This window comes from Falco punctatus, assembly GCF_963210335.1.
Source record: "Falco punctatus genome assembly, chromosome: 1".
Lineage (NCBI taxonomy): Eukaryota > Metazoa > Chordata > Aves > Falconiformes > Falconidae > Falco > Falco punctatus.
In genome coordinates, this window is record NC_137580.1 from 54,490,849 (window position 1) to 54,512,916 (window position 22,068).

General features: G+C 43.6%; 1 protein-coding gene across 1 annotated transcript in view; it reads right to left on the reverse strand.

Annotated features, from left to right (window-relative positions):
• Window positions 1-22,068, reverse strand: part of APBB2 (amyloid beta precursor protein binding family B member 2) — a 150,940-nt gene that overhangs the window by 4,041 nt on the left and 124,831 nt on the right. Inside the window, exon 12 of the mRNA XM_080378984.1 lies at window positions 2,385-2,499. Coding sequence (XP_080235110.1) covers window positions 2,385-2,499 — 115 coding nt within the window. The remainder of the gene's footprint in view (window positions 1-2,384; window positions 2,500-22,068) is intronic.

Here is a 22,068-nt window from a genome sequence, read left to right on the forward strand (position 1 = left end):
AAGCTATGTGACTAAACAGGTTATTCTTTTTAAATACAAATTTCATTTTCCTCCAGTTCATTCACCATTCCTTAACTACATAAAGAACTTGTGGAGGAAAAAAAACCTCCAGTCATTTTTAGCAAAATTGCAGTGAGGAGTAATATAGCAAGAAATATAAATATTTAACACACAGAGAAGAGTGTTCATTATTCATGTTCCCCTCTTATCTATATTCTGCTCTGGATAATTTTTTGCTCTATTTTTATGTTTCTTCTGGAATTAAAATCCCATGCACAAAACAACCTGTTCTTTCCTCAAAATGTGCAATATTAGCAAAAAGAGGTAAAAAAAACCCCAAATCCACTTGAAAACAATCACTTTGGATGGTTATTTCCTATGCATATATGACTGAGAAGGGACCCATGGAAGGTAACAAGGGTTTTCCAAAGCTCATACAGAAAGCATTGCTATCTGTTTCTTTATGCTATGACAGTTAAGCTATACAAGAAACCGGTGTTTCAGTGGATGACGCTTGGTCTGAAGATACTTCTAGCAAATTTCTCCTTTTTGTTTTGTATATTGAAAGTATCTTTTGTTACAGGGACACAAGATAATATTCCCCCCTGCAGATGAAAAATGATACGCACTAGCTTAGGAAGAATCTCCGACTCAGCAAAAGAGGTCCAGTGTGTCAGCACATCCAAGAACCTCCCTGAATCCTGATTCCATCTACTGCTGAACTACAAAGGAACACACTCTACTTAACAACACTATCCTGTTTTATTCTGTGTTACTATTAGCTATGGTTTTAAATCCTTAGTTGCTCTCTTACCCAAAAGTAATGCCAGGAGTTTCATGTCACAGTTACTAATGTGACAGTTCCACTCTGTGATACCCATGTGTATAGCGACCATGGCATTTACTCGATGTTGACCTTACTGGACAAAAGCAGCTGTGTAGCAGGGCCTGCGTAGCTTGCTTTTTCCCTGCCAGACTTGTGGGAAACATCTGTGAGAACTGCAGGCTGGAGGAGGGACATAACAGGTCTAGGCTTCTTCAGCCAGCCACGGCTGCAGCTCCCGGTGTTAAGCTTCACCAAGCACAGCCTGCAGCTCCCTGGACAACCGGAGAAGCTCCCCACCACCTGCGTTTCCTCAGGCACCCAAGCCCAGCCAGACCTGCCAGGCTTTGCACAGTTGCTGGATTACCTTCTGCCTCTGCCTCAGGCAGAACTCCGCTGCCCAGAAGGTTACAGTACTGCACACTGTCTAACTGCTCACATTTGCATTAAACATCACAAGTTCAGTAGCCACATTTGCAGTGTTGCACAAAGGAAAAAATTTTAGACTATACAACTGGCTACAAAAAGAATTCGACATCACCGATTCCATTCACTAATGTGAAGACAAAGCGTAAAAAGCAAATGACAGGCACACAATAAATAAGCAGAATTTTAGAACCTGAAGGTTTCCTAACTGGCTTTTCCAGAACAGCAGTGACTCACACAGAGGGATAAGTTGCGCAAGGGTAACTAATAAGGTTACTCGCGCCCACAGCCCACTTTTCCTGTGGTGCAAACTGACATGTTTTAAGGAAAATCAAAATAAGCAGCGTAATATTTTTAAAAAGGGGGATGCAGCCTGAAATCCACCACGACTGAATAAAATAATAAAAGAAGAGTTTCAAGTAGATTGGTTTAACTGCCTCTCTGTAAAGTGTTTCAATTGGATTTGCCTGCTGTAAAGGATGTGCTGCCTTGCTACCACTGCATGAAATGACCATACAGAGGACAGTCATGAACTGATCATGCAAGGAAACCAAAGTTAATGACCAGGGAATGGTGGAAAATCTGTAAGGTAGAACGACTGGAAAGAACAGTCCTCTCCGGTATTGCAGACAACACTACCACACAAGCAGGAACCAAGACTTAGTATTTGTAACTAGAGTAGCTGAAAGCCACTAGTCTCCTTGATTATTACTTTTGTTTTTTTAACTGGGCAGAGTAACAGTAGCAACTGTTTTCCTGTCTGTCCTGCAGGATAACACCATTAAAAATTCCATTCAAACAAGTTCGGATTTATTTACGGAGTTTAACATCACCATTTATTATTAATTGAAGCTGTGTGTTCTTTTTCCACTTTGAATGTGCAGCTTTTTATTATTCAAGAAACCCTTCAGTCTCTATACACACTTGTCAAATCAAAAGCACGTATCATCCTCCTCAAATCTAAATGCTCACCCTCCCATTATTCCCATCCATTTGCATCCTTTCCTTTACAAATTCTCTACACCATTTCTCACTGCCAGTGATATAAACTAAACTAATACTGCATACGGTTGCTGATTGTTTAGGCTCAGGGACCTCTAAACAGGTGAATGCAGCTGACTTCAAATCCACTTGCCTTCGAACAGATTTCGTGTAAACTTGTGGCGATGGCTTTTGCAGGGGTGTCACATCGAAACACATGACATTTCAGAATTCTTGTGTCTTTGTCTCTTGCCACATAAGCAAAGTCTCTGTGTAAACAAAATAAACTGACGCATTAGAAACAAACAAAACAAATTAAGACATCAGAATCAGTTGTACCTCCAAAACAGCAAGGGCGACTTCAGTTTAACAGGTGTATGTCTCAGCTGCCAGAGGATAAAACACATGCCTTAGACAAAGCAGATCTACAAATCTAATAAACCAAATACCCATGAAACACATACCTAAACTTTGGTGCTTAATCTATTTAATTAAAGAGCTCATTACAGTTTCCTAACCGTGGCAACTTACTGAACTTACAACCTGCAATTCCAATGTCAGCTGCAAATACACAGTAAAATTTACTCAAATATTTTATTCAAGTGGGGAGAGAATTACAAATTAAGACAGAAAACACATGCAGCTCTTACATGCTAAAAAATTCTGAGAAATGGCGTATGAGATTCTAGTTATAGAAAAATCTTATTTCAAAGGACTGTATAAAGTGTTTAAAATATGCAGATAGTAATTAGAGATCTAGTTGCATAAGGGAGATGTGAACCTGCTGAGCTTTGCTCACACTAATTGGCCTAAATTTCTGACCTTATTTTTCCAAAAGTTAAATAAAGCTGGCCTACAAAAGAGATTTTTGTACTGTACTGCGCTGCTAGCCACTATGACATAGTACAGCTCTCTAGCGTTGGCGAAGGAAGTGCTGGGTTATGTTCACTTGTTCTCAGACTGTTTAAGAGTTGGAGCTCTTCCGAAAGTCAGAGTGGTATATACTGAGTCGGGAAGCAGCTGGCTTTGCCTGGCTTGCTATACCAGAGCAGAGTTCTGCTCCTGGGTTTTGCACCTCTCTGCTTTTTCATGTCCTCCAAGCAACCACAGCCCAGTCCTACTTTGTGACCCTCCTGCTATCTCCAGATTTCTCTGGGACTTGGCACCCCTAGCAGAGCTATGCCAAGTAGCTAACTAGAATGAGACCAGAGAAGCGAAGCTGAAGCTCCCACCAGCCTCTTACGCCTGAAGTCTCTCCTCAGTGTCTTTCCTCTTCACATGTAAAATAATTACCAGCAAGATTCTAACCGGTGAAGAGAGAGGAGGGAAATTCCTAACCCACAGGTTTTATATACAGGAATACTTCAGCTTATACTGAAGTCTGTAAACATCCTGAGCAGGGTTTAATGTGCATGGATTGCCCGTTTCGTTGTTCATTGCAGATGCCCAGTGAACTGAAGAATTTTATAGTGAAGTTATCCAGGGAAAACCAGACTGGGGCAACCGGAGAGCTGGACTCCCAGCTCTGTAGGAGATACAAACCTTGTTGTGCAGTTAAGGACCTTACTTGTATCTAATTCAGCAGCACTAGATACTGTCATTAATGACCCCTTGCAACTAAAGGGGCAGCTGCCCAGTCTGGGCTGCTCAGTGACACCCGAGGGCTGCTCCTCTGTTTAACCATTTTGTAACTTGCAGCCTGATGACTAATACTTAACACACCGACACACACACAAAAAAACCCCCCAAACTACCAGGAGGTGAGATTTGGGAAGAATTCCATGTGCAGAAACACAGTGAAGCTGGAGGCACCTCTCCATCTCCACATCTGCATCCCCACATGCGACGGCATGTACTGGGGCACAATGGGGACAGGAGGCAGCACGTGGAGCGGGTTGCCACCTGAACCCTTCCTGCACGCAACAGCTGTTGCCGGCTGCAGCACTGCCCTGCCAGCACATGCAATGTTTCAAAAGCAAATTGAAGACTCCTAGCTGGACTCCAGTATGGCTCAGCTTTGGCCTCTGAAAAATTAGCAGCTGAGGGGAAAAAAATTTAAACGAAGCGCTGCATAAAACACCTTTGAGATTTTTGCCTTTTGAAGTAGTAAGCTTTCCACATTAGTGATGCTCCTGAAAGCAATAGAGCAGATATTTGGAAATGCTCAGGCTCACAGAAGTCCCACATACAATATCCTGAGCTCTGAAGAGACCTCGCCCGGTCTGAGGAATTTCCACACATCCTAAACATTTGGGATTTTTGTTTACATGTTTGGCTTTGGCTGCCATCTTTTAAATGCCCTGAGTTTCAGACTTCACATTTTTGAGTCTAAATGCCTTTCCTTACAAACATTTAAAGTGCAATATTAAAACATTATTCACTTAACAGACAGGGATTTACTACCATAACTTCATTAAGATTTCTCCCCCTCTTTACATGCAAGAAAAACTCACTGGCAGTGACAATCACTGCAGGATAGCAAAGATGCATAAACAAGCAGACTGCTGCACACACCTTATTACTGGATCAAGGTCATTCCTTCTGAGTGCAGACATCCCAGCTGAAACCTTTGTTTGCATTAAATTAAAATAACATTGAAAGCCATCTATGTGACCATTACATGGCTATTTATTACCTTTACAAGCATTTAGCTTAAATCGATACTATTCCTTTGAGGACTTGTAAACAAGTGATTTATGCATTCCTCTACAAGATGATCCTAGGAAGAGCATCCTGTGTTGTTCTGCCAAGTTACACAGCACAGAAGCCTGTCTGAACAAACAGAAATCCGCACAGCCCCAGGAGCACTGTACAATACCAGAATTTCTAATTATAAGGCTACCACCTTCATGGAGTTGCACAAACACAGAAGATAACTTGTCCCTTCTGCTAGTCATACAGCTATCTGTTAGAACCCTCTTTTATCATTAATAAAAACTAAGATGGGACAAAGCCACCAAAGCAAGTTATCAGGGCTCGGAGGACATGACAAGTTGCCAGCAAACCCCCTTTGTAACGGTGCAAGAAACTGGTCCAGCCTTTGACCCACAGCTCTGGCAGCACCCTGCCCTGGCAGACCACGACTGCCCCTACCGTGCTTTGCTGTAGGAGACGCATCAGGTGGGGCTTCTCCACTGTGCTGCCAAGTCCCTGACACATGGAAAACCCCTGAGGCCACATTACATCTTACCCTGTGGAGAGTTTATCTGAGACCCAAGGTCAGTTGCGAGGACTGGAGCAAGTGAAGGCAAGGCTGAAGCCTTAAGGGACTCTGTAAGATAATACTAAATGTGTTTTAGTCAGCACTTTATCTGCCAGTGCAGGTAGGACTCGGAGGACTGCAGAGAGAAAAATGAGCCAAACAAAATTGTGTTAAACTGAAAACTGAACTCTGTCAGGATCACAGATTTTGGTCATAAAAGAACACAACTCACAGTTACACCCTGTAAGTGGGAACACCTTAGATGACAGTATTTTCAACAGCATTTTAAAGGAAGAGAGGTGGACTGGGGCTGTCTGCTGAGCCTCATTGCTCTCACAAGTGTAAATTTACTTTTCTGATCAAAGGCGACCAGCGTGGAGGGCAGCATGGACATAAATGAGCTTGCATGCTTTTTGGTAAGAACACTTCTCTGCTCCTAGAAGGCTAATGACAGCAAAATGAACAAGCCACTGTGCTGAGTTCGGCTTACTCTCTGAATGTTAAGACCTGTGGCGAGGGCAGGGAGAAGGAGTCTGATGAGTGTTACAGATGTGGTATCTGTAGTGGGATGCTCCAGGTGACAAGGTGACTCACCTGCCACTTCAGTCCTGCCACAGAAGTGCCTGCAACCCTGTTCTCCCCACAAGAGGAGGATGAAAACAGTCCTGATGAGACAGGCCTGCTCAGCATTTGCCAAAGGGCAGATACTGCCCACAAAGATGTTATTTCTAGTCAAAATGCAAGGTGTTGATTTTCTGATGGAGCTGGTAGTGACCCTACATACAGGGCACCTAACGTTCTCCTCTGTAGACTGCTGCAGGACTTCTTTTTTTTAATGTCTTCCTTATATTATATGTAAACATTTCTGCTTGTAATAGTATGCATTCATAAACAAGGCAGTATAGTACAATTACAGGAGAAAATGAAACACCAGATAGTACATCAGTTTCGACCACTGAGAGCTAATAAAACTCTCATGGTGGTGTTTCAGACGCACATACTAGCGTTTCACTTTAAATACTTGAACAGCTTGAACCAAGTAAATCGGCTAATTACATGCACAGATTGTGAATATGCATAAACCTTTAGACGATCAGGGTCTGCATCTGTAAATCTGCTGAGACAGAGTAGGAAATATGAGTTCTTCAAAACCTGTAGTACTGCATCACGCATAAACCTGCCAGCACCATCTGTTTTTAAATCATCAATCAAAATCAGCACAAAACCAGTCCTCCCTTCTGACAGTGCACAAACGATATTACTGATTTCATTAATTCATGAAGTCACCTAGATGCTCACAAGCTCACATAAGCCATCCTACACAGTAGCCCAGTAGCCAGGACCCGAAGATGGTGGTACAAGCTGGTGGCAGTCAACTCCTCCAATGCCAGCGGAAGCCTTGCAGCCTTGCTTCAGGCATTTCTAGACACCGGGAAAACTGAGCTCCATGCTAGCTCTTGGAGAAAAAAGATAAAGCTTTGGGGACTCCAGAGTATCTGCTCCCTGCAGCATCAACAACGTAAAACTTGGGAAAAGATTTGTGTTTCCCTACACAGGACCAGAGGGGAACAGCTTCTTGTTTAGTCCAAAGTCTTGAACATCAAATAAGCCAGAAGGCTGCTCTCCAATTCTTTTACTTCAAATTCCTGCTGAGTCGATTCATCTGTAAACCTTCATTTCATTCAACTGCAGCTCACTTGAAGCTGATTAACATTTAAGTGAGATTTACGTGCAACAGGCCTGTTTGATAATGAAGAGGTGCTGAGTAACGTGTTTGCAATAGAAATTCATGGAAAAGGGCAAATGCCTCCTCTTACCACTCCTCTGTCTTTACACCTTGCTGGCAAAACAAGGGAAAAAAGGAAGTCAAAAGTCTTTACAAAGCCCATGGCTGGATACAGAGCTGGCACAGGGTTAATAGATCACATCTCATCCAGCTGAAGTCTTCTCTGTCTCAATACGGGGTGTGTGCACATGAAATCTGTGGGATTTGAAACACAGCTCCCAGTAAAATTCCATTCTATGAAAGTGGGGAGAACAGCAAGGTGTTTACTGGGAGAATAATATATTTCATTGCAAAAAAAGGCCGTATAAAAAGGCTGTATATTCTTAAACTTCGTAACACGGGCACACCACTTCTGTTGATACAGGATTATACAAAAGGGGTACGGCACAGTAGGGTTTGGGTTATTTTGTTTTTTGTTGTTTTTTTTTTTCAAATCAATCATACAAGTACTACCTGGCCCACTAGTATCTTTCCAGTGACAGGAACTGGATATAACCAGTACTCTAGAAAACAGGTAGAAAACCAGAAAAACAGTAAGAAAATTATATTGCTGTATAAGCAGGTAAGACTGGTTCTGCTGAACGGTTAAAAATTCAGTAGAAAACTCTTTTAATTTGGAAGAGTATAGGACTAGAGAGAGAGACATTTTAAAAAGCAATTTGGAGAATTGCAAAGATGATGTAGGGTGCTAAGTAGAAAGGAACGTCATTTTTATTTGCTCTTCTACCCTCCTTAATTAGCGAATGTCTATAGTAATTGACTAAACCTTAGACAGCCATACCTATTTAACACCTGGCTAAGCATCACTTAGCTGCTCAACCTTGGATGAGTATAATCACATTAAGTGCAATTTATGCTAATGCTGGCCTGTTTCAGTAGCAGTCATAGCTGTTTGCCACTATTAGGCTAAGGTCCTAGGAGACATCCCAATTAAGTACAGCCTGACAGAGCAGCACATCCTCCATTACCTTCTCAGTATAAACTTATTTGTTTAAAGGAGTGTAGAAATGCATTAATCTTTCCCCCCACCCCCCAGTTAAAAACCACCAACACCTTAGTCTTGAAATCCAAAATAAAATTTTTTACTCTTATCAATCAGAATTAAATTGCCACTATTTAAAACAACTCCATTGAAACGATACACATGCAGGAAAATGTAAATTGCTTTAGAGATTTATGTATTACAAATTGTAACAAGAATCCTTGAACCAGAAAATTATATCCTCTGGGCTTGGCTTAAAATTGATTGAAATTCATGCAGAATAGAGTAACAGTTGGACTCGATGATCTTAAAGGTCTTTTCCAACCTAAACAGTTCTATGATTCTATAGCCTACCTATAGCTTACAGAAAGAAGATGACTGTGTACTGGTGTACAGACTCCTGCGACTGTAGGGTCACAGAGCACACACCACCGGACTGTGGGGAAACAGTCTATAACCTTCAGGCTTCACTTTGCCTTCCTGCAAACAGCTGACCAGCCATTTGTGAAAGCAGGAAAAAAAGAGAGGTGAGCAGCCACCGCTACAGCTAAGCAGGTCAGAAGGCACCCGGCAGGAGGCTGCCGTTCACCAGCGAGACATGAACATCCACGGCAGCAGAGTAAATGAGCAAGGAAGGAGAAAAGCAAGGAAAGTGAGAGGAGACATACGAGAGAAAAAACAGATCAATATAACACCAACAAGACCATGCCCTGATGGGGTTTCTCCATGGCACGCAAATATTCTAGTATCACAAGCAGCAGAGAAGATGAGGTGCCAGAAACCCTGCAGTAATATGTACGTCAGAAATTATAGATCTTCTGGATTAACACTTTAAACTTTTTATCAAGACTGCTCTTTCATGTAGGAGAAAGGGGAATGATTTACAGCTGAAATGAAGCCTGGGGCTCTCAGTTCAGTTCACTTTCTTTTTATTAGAGTCATGTCAAGGACTTCGTGACGTTAGGGAGAAAAACCCGAAGGTAAGAAACCAGAACTAAATGAAACAAGCAGCACTCACACAAGCTGCAAAATCTGTTCGTGGAAGATTTACTGAGGACCTTTCAACTTCCATTTTACCTACCAGGTACCGCACAGACACTGAATGAAACCACTGCTTCCCTTCCACACTGTCCAAAGGAAACCCACAGTCCCTTCACCAGGTGATTATACCAACCACTTTGGAATCAAATCCTACAGGGGGAGGAAGAAAAATAACTACTCCCACGAACCTTCTCCTTCCCCTTCTCCCAGATATTCATGGTGCATTTAACCACGTGTACTCCTGTCTCCTCAGTGATCACAGTTGGAAGAGATGTGGGAGAGGATGAATTTCTCCTATGTCTCTGAGTTGCTGGCAATGCTAAAAACATATGAAAATTGCAATTTTTCTTTACTTTTAAGTGCTCCATCCCACAGAGTTCCTGCACCTCTTTGGCTGCTCCCAGCTACAACTCAGAATGGCAAACTTGGCCACCACTATACTACCCTGGTCATTAATTTTTGATCCAAGTAGTTAAGATGCCCTCCCAAGTGGAGACTTTTGGGAAACTTTTCTTAGTTCAGTACTCACCCAGCTTGAAAATGGGTTTCCTTGCAGCAAAACATCAGTTCTGCATTCATTAAATACTCCTCAAATGGTCTGGCATTTACACAGTATAACTTGTTTTTCTAATTCATGCATAAAGTTTGTAGGGCAAATTATCCCCTGCTGAAAGGCTGTTTGCTTCATTCCTCGATAACGTCACTTACTAACTCTCAAGGAGGAGCTATGGCTACTTTGTGCGATACTCAGAGGCTTTAATCTGGCAGCCCTAAATCACACAGCCTGCTGGTTTTTCTTTGATGTCTTATCATTGCCACAGTTCTGCCTGCTTCCAAAATTTGTTAAAACCCTCACAGAGCTGCTATGTCCGATACCCAGCTCAGCCCTTCAGAGCCCAGCACTCGCAAGTCTGAAAGCATTTGCACGACTTTCACTCCAATTTCCTTCCCGTGGCCTGATCCTCCCGAAGACGCCGCAGCTCTTCCCCGAGATGCTCTTCCCACGTCTCAACGCTGCCCACCACCTCCACTTGTGGGGAGAGGACAGAACTCCCATCAGCCTTGCCACCACTGCCTTGCTAGCCAGAAAGATGGCTCTGAGATGTCACATCGTTTCACTTTCTACTACCAAGGGCTATATGCCACCTCTGCAAGGGGCCACAGATTTACATAGACGGGAGTTGCGTCAAACCACGATTCAGTAAGCTCTCCAGAACCATGAGCTGTGTTAACACAGTGATGACAGTACAGACTGTACAGCTAAGGGTCACATTCCACGCTGGTCCTCACGCCCAGCCTCACCTTGTCATCATATGGCTCAAGTATTACTGTCAGGGTAAGGAGGACGGTCTAGCACATGTGTTGTGGTCACCACCAAGGCTGCCCTGGAGACTCTGGGCTCTTGTAGCACTGGCAGTGTGAGGGAGGTCCAGCTAACAGTGTGGCACATCCAGCTGGTGCCTGGGGGTCAGGTGGGGCTTACTGCTGCTCACCAACTGCTAGACAGACACGACAAGTTGAAAAGCTAAGAAGCAGCTTAGGCTTCGGCTTCTTTTATAAATGGCCTTAAAGGAAGACAAAACTTCCGGGACAGATCCTATGAAAATCACTGACCACTGACTATTTTTCACGGTGTTTCCCCCTGCCCACACACACTCAATTGCTTCACAACGTTTATGAAATGTGCACGGGCAGGGGCTGCCTTCCTACCCCGTGCAGCACTTTTCAAGGAGAAGGCACACAAATGAGGTGGGTTGTCAAGGCCATTTTAGTTGCTGCTTCTCCTCTGTAGCATTGTGAAGTGGTGGTTTAACTCCTCAGGATGGCCAGCCTAGCATTTCTGATGAATGCTGAGTTAACTGTAAATAAATTAATGTGCTGTTATGCCTGTGGACTTCTAAACAGCCCCTTTACAGCAAAATCCTGTAAATTTGATTTTGACAGATTAGTATTTAGAATTTTTTAACAATGCTTCTATCTTCCAGATCTAATTGGAAGATGTGGACCTTTGTTTACAAGGAACATTTAAAGATTTAATAAGGAAATACATCAAGTTGAGATGCTCAGAGCACTACTATAGATTTAACTGAAGACGACAGCAGACTACACTAGAACAGTTAATCTCTCCAGTGTGACTTGTTTTATAAGCAATGCTTACTAGTTCTCCTTTGTTCTTTATTATTCAGACAGAGAACACAGCAATCATGCACAGACACTACCCATGAATCTGCTTGCAGTACACCTTTGCCAGTGTTAGTCTGGGAGGATCATTGCTTCCCACATGCGTGAAATCTACATTAGATTGCAAAGCCATAATCAAGAAAGTTCAAACATTTCCCTAGGCCAGCACCGCCTAAAAAATTGATTAAAAACCAGTCAAGCCTAGAAACCCTTCTCATTATATTCCACAAAGCAAACACGAGGAGCGGTCCGCATCTCTAAACCACATTCCTGCCACCCAGTCCCACTTTCAAGTCCTTGCAATTTAGAAGAGCAAACAAACTCCAAATCTCATCTGAGGGATGCAATTCTATCAGTAAGAGCCTTTGGAGTGGCTGCAGCCCTTGTGCTGCAAAGCACCTGACTACAATGCCTTACTGTCTGCACTGCCATGAAACAGGAAGCATTGTAGAGAATCCCAAATGATCCCTTTGTACATCCAAACAAATCAAACATACTGGGGACAACTTTTCTTATAACTCAAACAACAAGCAAACCAACTCAGCTGGATCCAAAGCAAATACCAAAAATAGGAAATAAGCATGGATGTTTCCAGCTCTTGCTAAACTTAGCTCTTAAATCCCTGCTCTTAGTATCATGGGGCTTTTCATCTTTAAATAAAAGGTGGGATTTGAACACAACTTTCTTGCACTTCAGATTACAGAGAACACCATCTAAATTTTAAACTCGAACATCAAAAACAAATACCAAAACCCACTGCATCGCATGATTTTAAACTGTTCTAGTACTAGAGGGGTCTGGACCTGTGAAAAAAACCCAACAAAACCCACAACAGTCAGTATCAACTTGACAGTACTGTTAACAGCAAGGTAAAATCATGACAGAGAGATACAATTTTACTCACTGAAGTTCAACTTCTGATCACTGATACAAGCAAACCAATACAACATTGGTGCATGCCAGAAGGATAAACATGAAAATGGAAAAATGAAAATCATTTACCTCTCTCTGAATCCAGGGAAGCATGAAGAAACAGAAAGAGCAAGTTAGAAAGCACTTACACAGACAACGCACATCATAAGATAGGGTAGCTGATAAGTGCCGTACATTTAACGTTCGCTGTTCGTTTGTAGCACAGTGCATCTAAGCATACTGTCACTGTTTCCTTTTGAAACTTATTTTGGCTGAATCCTGTTGCTCTGAAGTTTGTATTTTTGGAAACATGCAACGAAGCCAACAGGCATCAGCTGAATTTACAGAGGCAGCACAGACATATCAACAGTGGGAGGTAATCAAGCTTAAAATACCACACACAACTCCGGGATAGTATGCAGCAAGCATAAATAGACATAGAAGGTACATAAATGTTCCTTCTTCCAAAATACTACTATTTAAAGCAGACACTGACAAAACAAGAATAATTCCTCAGGCTGTGAAATCCTTACATTGTTTAAACTGAAAGAGCAGAAGGATCGTAGTGAGGTTTTTTTTAATGCCTTTTCCAAAAGCTCACGCCCCAAGGTCACTTGGTTCCCTCTGAAAGTTGCACCCTGAAGAAGTGACAGCCTAGGGAACAAACTCAGACGAGCACTGAGCTGAAGCCAGGATGTATAAAATCACTACACACCTTCACTTCTACAGTGCTTCAGCAACCGCTAACTCTTGGCACAACTTAACCAACACCCCGTTCCTGGTTCCTGACGGCGAAGGTGGGCAGGGAAGACTCGAGCTTCCCTGGCTGGGGGCTGCCCTTCTGCCCTTCCTGCAGAGCGGCTCTGCCTGAGCCCTGGGGCGGGGGGGGGGGGGGGGGGGGGGGGCGGGGGGGGGCTCGCTGTGAGCCCCCGGCACTCGCCACAGCTGGCTGCTTTCTAGGTCATGCCAGCCACCACAAAACACCAGCACTGTGAGGTCGCAGGTACACGCACACTTCTGGAGCTGTCACGCGAAGAAAGCACACCGTTTCCCATGACGTTACCACAAAGGATTAGCTGTGCTGGGGAACGAGGTAGGTTCTGCTCATCCCTCCTTAAAAACAGGCCACCACTTTATGCAGTGTGTAGTGCCTCTAAAGGGACAGTGACCATTCTCCAGAAGAGAGCTGCTTAGTCCTGCTCTCCTGCACGCATCTGAGCAAGGTTCATGCACCGTCCACAAAAATGTGGGACCCTAAATCAGCCTCGTTTGTAACTGACTGAGAAAAAAGTGGAGTGGAAAAATCATCCCATCTCAAGTAATAATGGCATTAAAGACAGAGCACAGTGAAGGGAAGGGATCCAATTCCTATTAGATATCTCAATTTAGCAAGCTTGCTAAGCTTACAGGGATTGATCTGTTGCTTAGAAATGGCTTAGTGAGTAAATCTGGAATAAACATAGGCTTTCTAAGCCAGGTTTTGACTAAACGTGCATATGGTTAGCTAAAGCACCTGTCCAACATGGGAGTGCAAGTCACATATGAATGCATACATACATAGCTAGAGGTTTAATTTCTTTCTTATGTTGAGATGAAACCTCTTCTAGTGCAACCTGTACCCACTGCCCCTTCTAATCTCCATGAGGCTCCTTCTAAGAACAGTAATTCAGTGGAACCACCTCTCCAGCAGCACGCTGGAGTCCCCATCACAGGAGGTTTTCAAGATGTGACTGGACAGGGTGCTAGACAATCTCATCTAGGCTCCCTTTCCCTTAAAGGTTGGATCAGATGGTCTTCTGATGTTCCTTCCAACCTGGGCTGTCCTACGATTCTAGGAAAGCAGCCAAGTTGGAAAGAAGATCTGTATTTACAAATGTAATGGACATTCCCAGAAATTTTACAATCAACATGTGAGACTTCGCCTCATCGTAAAGAAAAACAAACACAGGGTGCTCCGCTCGACTTGCTTCCATGCACTGAACTTGGAGTTTCCCCCTTTCAATATCCAGTATCAATCCGTGTGGATCTCCTTGCTTCAGCTACATGGGCTCTCGAGCAGGCTCTGCAGTATCAGCAAGGACTTCACCATACCTATTGCTAACATTTAATACATTAAGAGGCTAAAATTATATCTCAGTATTGCAAATATTGGAAGTTTTTCAAGCCTAAATGGCCCTTGATTCTGTATTTCAGTGCCAATTTGAAAATCATAACTGAAAAAGTAGTACCACTTCTACTTTCCCAGAAAATGTTTTTAAGTAGTACAAAAAGCAAAATATCCATAAATTTCTTCAGGCATTAATCACCAGCTTTATATGAAGTGGACAGAGATTATCTCTCAGAAAAAGCTTTATATTGGAAAAATCTTCCGGCAATTTAGACACAATACACTAGAGTTAGAAAAAAAAGAGAAAAATGTCTTGGATCTAGCAGATTTTGAACGCAGTACGATTAGACACAAAACATGACCTGCTGGTGAAAACTCTTAAAGGGAGATCTGTTAATTCTGCTATTGTTACACAAGATACAATCGTACAGAACAATCACCACTGCAGCTGCCAGCACAGACAATGAAAATAGCACAGGAGGAAATTCAGGAAGGTGAGCAAAAAATACAAGGTTGGGCTGCTGGACTTCCCCAGGCAGCAAGGAATGAGCGAGGCTCCGGCTGGGGGACTCCCACACTGTGGGATGCACACAAATCAAGGGTGACTGCATCCTCTGCTTCTAATCAATTAATTACAGCTTTCCAGTTAACTCAGTATCTTCTCATAGAGTCTGCTGTAATTTGTGAATTATTTTCACACAAAAGACTACTTGCCTGTATTCTCTTCACATCCTGGTAGCTCTAATATGGTTGAACGATTTACATTTAAACTTAAATAAATAAATTTTAAAAAAAATTCACTCCAAGGCTAAAAAGCAGACATGGAAAGTTTCGGTTCAAACGGCAGATTTTGCCGATAGCTCCAAGTGCCAGAAATGCTGCAAGAGCAGCTGTGCAAGTGTTTCAGTATGGTGCTGTACATATCCTTTCCAAGATGACTGAGTTAAAGGAGGTCAAGCCAGAGCCTGCCAATAACGTGGGAAGACAATACCTAGAAAATTGTGTCAGGGCTGCCACACAGGATTTGAGATTCATGTCTGAGGGGAGAAGGCCAAGAACTCCAAAGAAAACAGCCTACAACCTTCCAGCCAGCGTGAGACAGGAGCTCTGGTCCTACAGCAAGCCCTGCAGCGATGCTGCCGCCCCGGGAAGGAGGTGACAATCTCCCCCTCCCTACCACTTCTGCCAAGACCATTTATTCAAGCTTGTTTTCCAGTTAGCGCCTTTGGAGGCAGTGCATGATGGTACTGCTGAGGGTGCCTGCCTCCCTGATCACCTCCCCTCCACCGCGCTCCCCTCGCAGAGGGGTGGGTCATGCCCAGCCCAGGGACACGGGAGAGGCAAGACAGAGGGTGGTGTAACTGATGGGGCAGCATCCTGTGGGAGAGGTCTGCACAGTATGTGACAGTGCTTCAGTGTAAGACAATTCCTCCTTCCAGCCCCAGGGTTCGTACATCAGCGACTGATGCAAGCTGTATCCTGGAGGCTGATCATCGATACAAGAGGCCCACCTCACAAGCTGAAGGCTGGTAACGGAGGTTTCACTGGGAGGTGGACAAACCGAGCAGCACAGTGGCAACACCCCTGTCTGCCAAAAGACGCCCCCCACATGGCACTCACGAGGCCGTATCTGGATTTCTGCATCTGGGGTTTTGCCCATCAGTACACGGTAGAGAGTGACAAACCAGTGCAAGTCCAGCCGAGGGCCACCAAGGCTGCAGGAACCACACATGTCCAGTCTGGAGACAAGTGGGCTTGTTTAGCCTAAGGATGAGGGAATGGGGGGAGGATCTAACTAGGGTCTCCCGCTGGCTCACAGGAGGGTTTAAAAAACAGAGCAAACCCAAGTTTCTTTTCCAAGAGAGAATGTAAGCCCAGAGGAATACTCTGAGAGGCTGTGCAATCTCTGTTCTTGGAGATTTCTAAAAATATCAACCAGAAACAGCCCTGACATAATCCTGAACCCTGCCCAGCTTTGGGCAGGAGGCTGGTCTAGGTGAACTGCTGCAGTCCTTTCCAGGTGTGCTGCCTTTGGCTGGGGCAGAGTTAATTTTGTTCACAGTAGCTGGTACGGGGCTGGTTTGGATTTCTGCTGGGAACGGTGTTGTTGATAACACAGGGATGTTTTCATTATTGCTGAGCGGTGCTGACACAGAGCCGAGGGCTTTCTGCCCCTCACCCCACCCCAGCAGCGAGCTGCCCGGGGCAGGGGGGGGTACAAGGAGTTGGCACAGCCAGGACAGCTGACCCCAGCTGACCAAAGGGACGTTGCATGCCATATGATGTCACTGCTCAGCATATAAAACTGGGAGAAAGAGGAGGAAGGCAGGGACATTTAGAATGCTGGCATTTGTCTTCCCAAGTAACTGTTGCATGTGCTGCAGCCCTGCTTCCCTGGAGATGGCTGAGCACCTGCCTGCCGATGGGAAATGCTGGATGGATTCCTTGTTTTGCTTTGCTTGCACGTGTGGCTTTTGCTTCAGCTATTAAACTGTGTTTATCTCAACCCACGAGTTTTCTCACTTTCACTCTCCTGCTGGGAGGGAGTGAGCGGCTGCATAGTGCTTGGTTGTCGTGGTTTAACCACAGCCAGCACCAGGGAAACTTTTTTCCTGTGACTAACAGAAACCCCTCAGTGCAGAGGATGGAGATATGGTGTGCAGATGGACACGGTGATGCTGTGCTTATGCAGACAACCAGCTTACGGGCCTGTCTCAGTGTTGGGCAGAAGGAGGCTGGCAGGGGTAAAACAACACGCTGAAGAGCCCCAGCAGCTCAGGTCCCCCGTGCATCCACCCATCCCTGTGACCGGGCCAGATGCCCTAGACTACAAATATCGCACAGTCGCTACTGTTGTGTCTTCTGCTTCAACAAGGACCACTGTAAGACTACAATGTAACGGAGAGTGAACCACACCTACAAACCCAACAGGTTTTGTTCTTGTTGGCATCACCAGTAAGGTACTGAAGGATCAAGTGATGCTCCCATGCTCAGCTAATGCTTTAGTGGGGCACCGCACTGCACATGAGCCTGGGAGAGCGTTAGGAGTCTACTCCCCTGTACCTGGCAAGAATTAATTTAAGTCTATAGCCCAAGCATTTTTGTCACTGAGGCATTCAGCTAGCAGGGGGAGAGGTTAACACTTTACACCGTTTCTGTAGCTTCCCCTGGAGTCTGGCTGCCTGCAACCTCCCCCGTTCTTTTTTGAGCAGATCAGAAACAAGTAGGGCTGCCATGTGTCACCTACAGCCTGAGCAAGTACAGAGGTCTGCCCTCCAACATGTTAGGTGGGACTACAGTCAGCAGCAGCAGCCGGGACCACCTTTCTTCCTAAGAGATAATGACAAGCTGATACATCTTTGCTTTCAACTACCATGGAGTTTTAGTGGAGTAAAACACGTTACCTGATTAAAAATAATGACGCACGGCATGAGCCTTTTGTCTTTATTTGCAGTTGTAAGTACTTGCCCAAGCATATCCTCTGAGGCACAGGAGAGGCCCTGCTCTGCTTTTCTAATTTGCAATTAATTATGAAGCCTAGTAGCCCTTAATGCAGCAAAATTTTTATGGAAGAAATATTTACACCTCAACATCGTAACATGAACAAATAAAGGAAATAACCTTCACTTCCGTGCACTTGGAAGTCTCTTGTTGCTTACGTACGCCATTAGAGAAATACAGTTGCTTTCACTGAAAGGAAAATAGCTGTGGTTTATAATTTTTCTAAGGGTATGGTAGCTTTTTCACCTTTTTGTTTTTTTAAATAGACCTTCAGCCTTTTGTCTCCCAACAAGTATCAGACTATTCCAAGCCTTGAGTTTCTGGATCCAGACTGGCCTTGAGTTACTGGATCCCTGCCACCACCAGGATGGTGACTGAGTAGAAGTACAACTAGTGCTTTCTGCAGAAATCCCCTGTTCACTGTGGGCCAGATTGTGCCATCAATTTTTAAGCGATTCTCCACTTGTAGCAAAAAAGATTTCTGCTTAAAAATTGATGGCTTGATCTACCCTTCTGTTGCTAATCATACATTATGAAGACAACTATAAGCTAGTCAGATTCTACTTTTAAAATAAAAAGAAAATATGAAGCAGCCTGACACATTATACGGATCCACATGTTGTATAGTCTAAATTGTACTCTTAAAGACGAGAGGCTCTGAATCATTAAGTCCCACTGACACTATGGATGGCTAGACATCACGCTGGTATCTGACAGACAAGCTGGTTCCTTCTTATTCCTCAGGTCCTCTCCATAAACAACCAACCTCAGGTCACTTTACCATAGCTTCAGGGTTTCCCTCATCTGCACACACGAAATGACAGTGACTGCAGACCTGAGATGAAAGAGCGGGTGCACTTACAGTTCATGCAAGCCCATGGCTGCCCCTGGCACCTCCTCTACCGATGTAAGCCAGGAGCATCTTCCATAACCCACTGCAGACCATTTCCCCTTCCCTACAAAATGTTATGTCTGCCTTGTTAGAAAGAACACACACATTTCTGGAAGTATAAAGAGAACTCTGAACAGCAGGCCACCTTTCCCCCGAATCACGAGATCACTGTTTTAGAGGGATCAGTTGCATATGAAATTTTCTGGTTTAATTTTTTTCAAAATTATTAAATTCAGTCATAAAGATATTTCCAATTTGCAAACTACTTAAAACATACAGAGAAGGTTTTAATATCACATCATAACACAGGGGGGTGGGGGCAAGAGGATGTTTTCTTTGGCAGATACCAAGCCAAGTTCAGGGACATGCCAGTTATTTTCTAAGACGAGGAAATGGAACTGAATGCTTCTCACTGACTTGATATTCTCTGGTTTAGAATTGTTAAATTTCAGGTTTTGACCTGGATTAACTTAACCCAGAGAATAAGGTTATCTCAGCCTATTTAAAACTACACTAGACCAAATTCTGCACTCCAACACAAATTAAAGCTGTACAGAATGAATACTAGCACTCTAATATCAATTAACCAGAATTTTGTCCCCAGTAACAGTTTTACTTCACGTCACAAAACACAGGAACTCCAAATGGTGAACCAGAGAGCCTTGACCAGCAAGATACCAACTGACTGTAACAATGCAAGAAACACCATGGACCTTCAATACACGCCTTAATTATATAAAATACTAATTCACAGGTCATTTGATGCTCATCTGCATTACAACTGATTAGTGTTTAAAATATCTTCATAGCTAGGGTTACTTATTTATATACATCCACTGTTGCAGTGGGGAAAACTAACCTGCACTTATTTGTTTTATTAAAAAAAATTATAACTGGTATTACATAATAAACCCCCACTATCTTTCTCTAACCCCTCATGAAAATAAATAAGCCAATTTTTACTGAGAAATGCTCCAGGGCAAAATAATATCCTTTTCCTCACAATTGTTATAATTACATTAACTGCAAGGCAACAGCTACAAAAACATAATTAAAGCCATAGTTTTAAGAGATGAAAAGCTTCATATATTTCTCTGATAAGAGATCAAGGCTTAGCAATGTTTTCTATCCTTTAAGAAAACAAAAAATTACTACACAGAACAGGGAGAGCAATGAGGTTTCAGAACATGCGAGACACCTAATTTAAGAGTGAAGCTGCTGAGTTTAAAGAAAAAGATAAATGTGCTTGTCTCTCTTCCCTCTCCTCTGCACGCAGCGTAATGAGGATTCAAAGCTATATATCAATTAACAAATCAATGAATTTTCTCCTGCTGCAAATTCTTTATGAATACAGATAGCATTAAGCAAGCACAAGAGACCTCAAGGCAATACATTATATTTAAATCATGAAGTTTCCTCTTCTGTCAAAAGAGCCATTAACCATTTCACTTCAACTAAATGTATTTTTACATGTATTCCTCTCCCTCCCCCCCATGTAATACTCATGTCTTTAAACATGTTTACCTCTTCTGAACTCTACAAAGATTTCAAATTGCACAATCTCTCTTGTCAATTATGAGCTGAAAGAAGCCCAGACTGACTAGATAGAACTTAGCTAGGAATTACACATACATGGTTATACAGATGCTGTATGATTGGGGGAAAACACAGGGAGGCTTCTTCTCTACAGTATATGAGGTTCTTAACTACAGTATCATTTTATCCATTAACACAGTATTATCAATAAAAGCAAACGATGATCAACCTCTACAGAATCAGGCTGGTCAATATGCAGCCAGTAACTGCAGCCAGTTTAGGAACATGTAATTCTGAGCTGAACACAGTACCCCAAACCTTTTAATCATCAGGATCCATTAGTTAGCTTACTGCTCAAATAAGCAACAACCGAAGGGGTAAAGGAGAGGGATAACAACATCAAATCCTTACCGCTTGGTCCAGCATTTCTGCTACAGTGCTCTCCGGAAGGTTGTTAAGTGTCAGTTCTCGGAGAAAAGAAATCTGACTTGCCTTTGTCACACTAGGAGCTGCAATTTGCCTTGCAGGCATCCACACAGAAGCTTTAGACTAATGTACCACAGCTTTGAAAATACAGCTCGAGACAAAGGCTACTCCTAAAGTGAGACTTGTCTGGGGCGGGGGTGGGGTGGGGGTGGGGGGTGAGGCTGATTTTTTTTTCTTGTCACTTTTTAAGTTTCTTACCTTTTTGTTGCAGCAAGCAGGAATTTAATGCCACGCACGTCATAAACAAACACGCAACTCAATGCTCTGCCTGGTCCCCAGCTCCGTTAGCGTGTATCTAGGCATCAGATGATGCAAAGTGCACTTAATGCAGCCGTGTACTTGCACTTCAACTACGGGGGGCGAATACCCCCGAGGACAGCAGCTCATTCATTTTGCATCGAGTTGAAGCACGTCATGTCAGCTCCTACCCCGCTTACGGACTGTGCACGCTTGTGTTTGCCGGCTCCAGCTGTGAGCGAGTGGGTGCTTCTCCCTGGAAGGCACCGCTCCATAGGGGTGTGTCTTTCCCTCCCTTCCCACTGCTTTTACCATTTGTGTGCTCCCTGCACTCTGACCCGCAGAAGAGGCCCCTCTCCTCCCCCGTTAACAAACCTTCACTGCTGTGCCTTGTGTTTCTAGCCTGTAAACTTCCAAGATTAATCTGCTGTGACTGAAGCAATCTTTCGGGGAAAGCTGAAGTGCACAGGGAGTCTTCCCCTCCTGATTTTCCAAAACCAGCACAAAGCTTTCATAGCCTGGCTCTGAACTGAATGCAACAGTCTTTTTAAAAGGCACAAAAGATTTACAGCCAAATTCAGTAATTCAGACAGAAGTACAACTGCATTTATTTCAATGAGATTACACCTGCTTATGCTAGAAGTGAGATTTATCCTTGAGCTGTAAAAACAAACACACCAAATAATTTGATTTTCCAGAACTGGCACATGCAATAACAGTAAATCTAATTTAGAGGTGTTGCTTGCACTGCAGGTGACAGTAAACACAATGCTCCTGAGGCTCCCGTTTTTATTCAGCGGAACTCCCCATCAGACATCCTCAACCAGCAATAATTAAGGCCTGCTTTCCCAGGGACTGCACTCAAAAGGTGGCAGGGCTTAAACCCCATTCTGTGGCATTCAGCTTTCACAGCTACCCACAGCACTGCACATCACTCCTGGATGCAGGGGAGGACTGGGGGGAGGCAAACTCTGA